The sequence below is a fragment of the Nyctibius grandis genome, chromosome 7 (genome assembly GCF_013368605.1).
Source record: "Nyctibius grandis isolate bNycGra1 chromosome 7, bNycGra1.pri, whole genome shotgun sequence".
Classification (NCBI taxonomy): domain Eukaryota; kingdom Metazoa; phylum Chordata; class Aves; order Nyctibiiformes; family Nyctibiidae; genus Nyctibius; species Nyctibius grandis.
In genome coordinates this window covers 24,018,635-24,025,290 of record NC_090664.1, presented here as the reverse complement: position 1 = coordinate 24,025,290, position 6,656 = coordinate 24,018,635, and the positions used below count along the sequence as shown (strand labels likewise).

At 40.7% G+C, this 6,656-nt stretch overlaps 1 protein-coding gene across 1 annotated transcript; it reads right to left on the bottom strand.

The window, feature by feature from the left end:
- Positions 1-1,238: 1,238 nt before the first annotated feature.
- POLR1F (RNA polymerase I subunit F) lies at positions 1,239-5,094 on the bottom strand. The gene is made up of 4 exons (XM_068405397.1): positions 4,855-5,094; positions 4,562-4,703; positions 3,191-3,399; positions 1,239-1,707 (listed from the first exon to the last, which is right to left on the bottom strand). Exons 1-4 carry the CDS (start codon positions 5,073-5,075, stop codon positions 1,311-1,313), a joined length of 969 nt encoding a protein of 322 aa, XP_068261498.1. The 5' UTR covers positions 5,076-5,094; the 3' UTR covers positions 1,239-1,310.
- Between the last annotated feature and the right edge of the window lie 1,562 nt (positions 5,095-6,656).

The window sequence follows — 6,656 nt, the reverse complement described above, 5'->3', positions numbered from 1 at the left end:
TAGAATATGTTCAATGTGAATGGATATGTTATTAGGCACTGTATATAAATCTACTAAAGTGAGCTAATGGTATCAGCATAATCACTAGAGCAACATGTTTTGTCTTGAGAGCACCTAGAGAACAAACACATGAACAGCATATTTCCACATACACGCTATTTACTTACAAGAGAGTAAGTAAAGTTCTTACTCAGAAGAGCTGGTGATGCCTTCTCAGAATAGCTAAATCAATACCAAAGTAATCATTGCCTTCTACCTTGGTTAAAGAATTAGCCAAACCATGCCACTCTAAGCTCTCCCCAGAACTCCTTACAACAGAAAAGAGCTGCAGCCAAAAGTACCTGTATTCAAAAAATTGTAATACAACAGGAAAATTCGTTCTTAATAAAGGCACATTTGTTAGCGTTTGACTGTCGGTTTCCCATTGTCAGAACTTTCCAGTAACATTAATTCCAACAGTTTGGAAAATACTGACAGTAAGTACTTGCTATTCTAGAGAGCAGTGTTTGAAAGTTACAACTAGCACAAAAAGTTGGGAGTTGCACTTTTTCTTTTTTTAAGAGAACTGTGAAGTCAATAAGCTTGATGTATAAAAATGAACTTTCTTATGTATGTCCTATTACCAACAGCTTTATCAGTCTGTATCTTAGTGGTATTCTAACCAGTAAGTGGTACTCCATTACACTAGACAACATTAATCTTCTCCTGTCTCCCCTGCTTGCTCTGCATCAACTGATCATACTGTTTTATTTCCTAGAGTACCACCAAAGGTGTTTTGAAAGATCCAAGACACTCAAGAGTTTGCTTAATCTTTTAAGTCAGGCTGCAGTTTCATTCACAGGCATTCACATGGCCTCTTACCACAATAAAAAAAAACCTCTTCTCAGCCTCCGGGAATTCAGGTGTATTTCCCAGAACCCCAAAGGTAAGCCTAACATACTCTTATAAAATCAAGACACTAAGCAGCAACGATGGAATTAGAGTAGCAAAGACCACAACTAGCCACTGGTTAACGCATGGAAGCAGGAAGCAGACACAGAGGTGATGTATGGGTTCCTGTAATTATGTTCCACTGTTCTGTGTCTTCCTTTCCAGTAAACAAAACAGGCAGATATTGCCTTTATCCCATTTCTTCCATTACTTCTTTAAAAGCTCCTGCCTTTAAAGCTGTTGGTGCACATATGCACACAAACATCATCCCACCTAGCAGAGCAGACTGTTTAATAAAGAAACATACATCTTGAAACAGGATTTTATTGGAAGCTTATAAAAAATGTCTGGAATCTTATTCAGGAAAGGCACTTCAGACTTTAGTCCCTTTTCTTTTTAGCTTTGGGTTCTTGTGACAGCTGAGATAATTCACTTTCTTCAACTTCATCACAATGCTTTCTTTTCTTTTTCTTTGACTTTTTATGGTCACTTTGGTAACCACTGGAGTCACTGGTAGGCAATACATGTTCCTGTTCTTCTTGCTTATGTTTTTTCTTTTTCTTCTTCTTCTTGTTTTTATCATCACATACTCCATCTACAGCATCAACACTTTGCTTTTCTGCATTTTCCCTCCCAGTGTTATCCATCTCACATAGATGCTCCTCTGTGACATTATCTCCCCTAGCATCATTCAAGCCATTTTCCTGGTGGTCAAACTTTTGAATTTCATCTCCATTTGTACTGTCAGTGATGGTCTCAGATCGTCTGGGCTGCATGCTGTAAAGAAATATGCAAAATAAGCTAAAGAAGAAACATCTAAGGGCACTTCACCCAGTGAAATGTCAAAATTTGCTAAAACACAGTATTTACACGAAGTAGATAGAAGATAAACATTTGCTACATACAACAACAAATGGAGAACATAATACTCTAGTTACAGAAAATCATACAGCTAGTTTAATACTTTCAGCTTAATTTCTATTACCTGAATAGCTTCCTTCTTACAACAGAATCCATATTCTCTTTCAAACCTTAGCCTCAATTTCTTCACTAAAATGCTGTACGTACCATTTCGGTATTTCCTCTTTTTTTCTACTCCTTCATCCTCTAATTCATAATTACACACTATGTGGTAAACTTTTTTTTTTTTGGTAAGTTATTCACAAACATGCACAGACAACGACCTGTTCAATCACACATGAGGCACGCTGCTGATTTCACCAAGTAATTGTCTTGCTGAAGTCAATACAGTTAAAACAAAGGTGATGCCAGAAGAGGCCAAAAAAAAAGAACAAAAAAGAAAAAAAAAGAAAACCAAAACAAAATCCAAAAACCCAGCAGGTACCTTGCAATCCATAGCACTGGAGAAAACATCTAGCAAAACAAATATGGAAAGAATGCAGTTTAAAAACCATGGAGGAAGAGATGCTCCCAGAGGTGTTGAGGACAAAATCATCAAGTTTCATTCTAAGTTCACTAAAACAATCCATAGTATCCTTCCAGATTAAAAAAAAACAAAACAAAACAAAAACAAACCAACAAAAAACTAGCACCAGAGACCTCTAAAAATGTTATGATTTTGTCAGTAGTCATCATATTGTACATTTAATTAAAAACATAACCACGTTGGTAGAAAAAAATTGCTCAGCTAATGACCATTTAAAAAACATCTGAATGAACTCTCTTAAAGATACCACTATTAAGATTTTTAGCAAGCTGCTCTAAAAATTTACAGAGGCATAAGTGAAAGGAGGAAGGTGATGCATTTTTTCATATAATCTTTGAGACCAAGTATATTTGTATGTTTCAGCAAGCATTTAAGTCCTCCACATCCATTGTGGTTATGTAACGTGTGCGGGCATGTAAGTGTGTAAACACCAATGTAAACGCTGTGTTCAGGAACTAGATTGTTCTCACTTGTAAAGTCTACACACATTCACAAACACAGCTACTCTAGATATTTGGGGGTGCTATTTTGAACATGTACTATTTATACAATCAACAGTTCACAGGTCAGCATACTTAGATTTTTAAAGCTAAAGCTAAAAAAAAGAATCTGTTTTTATTTTTCCCAGAGAAAATTTCCATGCAAGTCCTTAACACTACACAGTTTAGTTTAAGAAAACTAACACAGGCTATATATAGACATGGGTTTGTGTATAAGCAAGAGCGATTAAAGATTAAGATGTTAATTCAAAACATTTAGCTTGTAACAAACCCATTAAACCAGTTAAAAATATTCTCTAGTATGGCACAATACCTGCTTTTAGTGAGTCCTCCTCGAATGAAGAACACCCCAGCTGCATCAGAATCCAAGTGCAATACTTGAAATTTCAGTTCATCCCCTATTTTTAACCCCAGCTCTTGCCACTGTACAATTGACATGTGTTCAGGTTTAGGGATGGAAGCATTGAAGCATCCATGGATCAGGCAGCCAATATGACTCGGGGCCACTTTATTAATCACACCCTAAAAACGAAAGAGTGTCATATGAAGCTATGGGAGATCACCCCTTTAAATGCACACATGATACGTACTTAGTTTCCTATATAGACACTTCATAAGACTTTATTTGCACAAGTTATGAATTCTGTTTATCTAGCAAGTAAGCTAACTCTTCTTCACTAAAATCAAAGCTGTTCCTATATACTCTTCAGACAATTCCTCCCAAAATAGAAATGAACCTGTATCTGCAAGAGAAAGAAAGTCAAAGCATGGGATTTTAGCCATAGTGAGTATCTGAACAGAACAAGTAAGTCTTTCATAGAATCATATGATTCTATGAGTTACCTGTTGTACTCCTCACACTACAGCCAACAACTTTGCTTTAAAGCCAGTTGAAGTATGATTTACTTGCCTAAAACGGCCTTCATGGTGGCACAGCACTACTTAGCAACTAAAGATACAGATAACACATAAAAAGCTTTAAAGTACTCCATTCAGTGGGTTTCTGACACATTCCGTGCCCAACGTTATTCACTTTTGTTTTCCCCAAGCATGAATGAAAGACACAGAGGGCTTTTGCATTCTTTTTCTAGCATTCATTTATCACATTTAGAAAGACACAAGCTACGCTGCAAAAGGTATGGCACAACAAAAGTAAGTCAACTCTCAACTTATTTTTCCCACAAGTACTGACACATGGGTGTTAACAAGCTTAAAGCTGCTCTCTGAGCCATACATCTCCTTTTACAGAAAGGCGGGCTTCAACTTGATGTATTGCTCTTGTATTCGAACAAAATTAACTCATGAGAACATCCTAAACATTCCTGCTACTATTAAATAAGAACGAACACACCTGTTTGAGAATTATCTGCTCTTCAGAAGGAAACATCGATATAAATGATACACAAAACTATGATATAGTATTTAATATGTAATCCTTATGATACAATGTTTTAATGTATAAATATTATATAAATTTTAAAAAACAGACATACAGTATAGATAGATGACAACTACTACTACAAACTGCTAAGAAACTACTCTAAGCTACTCCTACACTAATAAACTACTAATATAAACTAAAATATAACTCCACCGAAGTCCCAGACCTCTGGTGATGATGGAGATAAGCCAAACTTTGATTACTTAAAAAAACGCCCCGTGAGACGTCAACACGTCTACATACCACCAGTTTTTTCCCTTTCTTGGGACTGAAGATGACGAAGTCAGCCTCGATGTTTAGGTGTATAAATCCTTGGTCGTCGTAAATGTCCCCGAGCTCACCCACCACTTTGATGTTGTCGTAAGCCACCGGCACACCCTGGAAGCTGAAAGAAGGAGGGGGGGGGGGGGGGCGGAACGGTTAGCTATTAGGCCGGAGACAGCCACCAACGGGGCGGGAGCCGCTCCCCCCGGCCGCAGCGCGGCCCCAGGCGGGCTGAGGCTTCCCCCGAGCCGAGCCCCCCTCCCCAGCCGCACCTTTCCGAGTAGCGCAGGAGCTCGGCGTCGAGCTGGGCGCGGATGCCGGTGCGCTTGCGGCCCAGGTAGCGCGGGGCCAGCGCGACGTGCCTGCGGTGCGGCGCCACCACCAGGCACGAGTAGCGCCGCCAAACCAGGCCGCAGGCCACGGCGAAGGACGGGACGGCGGCGGCGGGCAGCGCGGGGGCGAGCGGCGGCGGCAGCTCCCCGGCCACGGCCATGCTACGGGCGGGCAGCAGCTGCACACGCCACGGCGCGCCACGATGGCGTCACGCTCCATCCGGTGGGGAGGGGGCGCGGAATGCAGGAGCCCCGGCCGCAGGCAGTGACGCACTTCCGAGTGCCCCCGCGCCGCTGGCTGGGCTGCGCGGGCCCGGCGGTGCCGCCCGGTCATGGCGGACACCTTGGCGGCGCCGGGCCCGGGGGGCGCAGGGAAGCCGCTCCGAGGGCTTGCGGGTGTCCGGGGCTGCGGCCCGCCAGGTGCCTGCTCACGGGCTCCGCCTGGCTCCTCCCAGCACTGCCGCGGTCCTGGGCAGGTGGCGGGGTCTGTAGGGGCGCCTGGGAACAGCGTGTGCGCTCGGGCGCACCCTTCCGGTCCTCTTCAGATTATACCTCCGTGATCGGCGTTATTTATTTTCTCTTTTCAACTGGTGTTGCAGGGAATGACCCCCCTCATGCATCCGATTGCACCGTGAACCTAAATCAGACATTGGGTAGTTCAGACAAAACACGATGGCATCGTAAATTTGAGTTTAAACATTGGTAGTTAGAGACGAAAGATGCTGTTATGATGTCAAATTACCTTAAATGCTGTTCTTCATCTATGGCAATGTTAAGAATATATAATTTGTTTTCTGTTGCTATGACCCGGTCTAATTTGTCTATATAATGAGAAATGTTGTAACACTTTATTAAGCACATATTAAAAGGTGGAAGAAGAAGAAAGATAAAATTAGGAAATCCACACAGTGGGATGCTGGTGCCCTGTACGTTGCAAATGATGTAGGAAGTGAGCTGCAGTAAAAGCAATAGAGAAGCTCCTTGTTGTAACCAATGGAACTTGTGGCTGGTTAGTAAAGTCTTTGTCCAAAAAAGTCAGACCTTATATGAGCACAAAGTTGCACAGTATTGCCTTAAGATTTGATTTTAAACTGATCTAACTGAACTGGTGCAAAACCTTGAAAAAGATATTCTTTCTTTGATTTAAATCTAGTTTATATCAGCTTAACATGTTTTAGTAAGTGTACACTTTCAAACTGATTGAATCCGCATGGGGAGTTAGAAAAATAAATTTTTGATATATCATTTTCATGAAAGGTGTTAAAATTCCTTTTATGCTCTGAGGGCCTCAGAAACACTTTTGTTCTATAAAAACAAGCCTTACATCAGATATCAGAAATCCTTGAACTCCCAATAAAATGATAAACGATGCAAAACCCTTTGAAACTACTCAAATACTACATCACCAGTTTTCTTTGGCTGAACGTACTGTGAAGACAGGACATTGTTAGTTTTCACAGGTAAAACAAATGGTATAATTTGCAGTACTTTACTATGAGTAAGGTTGGATTAGTGTGAAAGAACTGACATAAAAATGACTTTCAGATGTCGGACTGAACTTGCAAAATTGAAAGAGAAGATGTCTTGAACTACTGTAATCTGTATTCTCTTGTGGCTTTAATCGTCCCAAAATATTTAATGTCTGTTGAAATTAATTGTATGTTATACATCCTTGGCTTTCTGGAAGAAATATCTATATTTTTTATTTCATCTATTCAGATCATATTTAATCCTCGCAATGT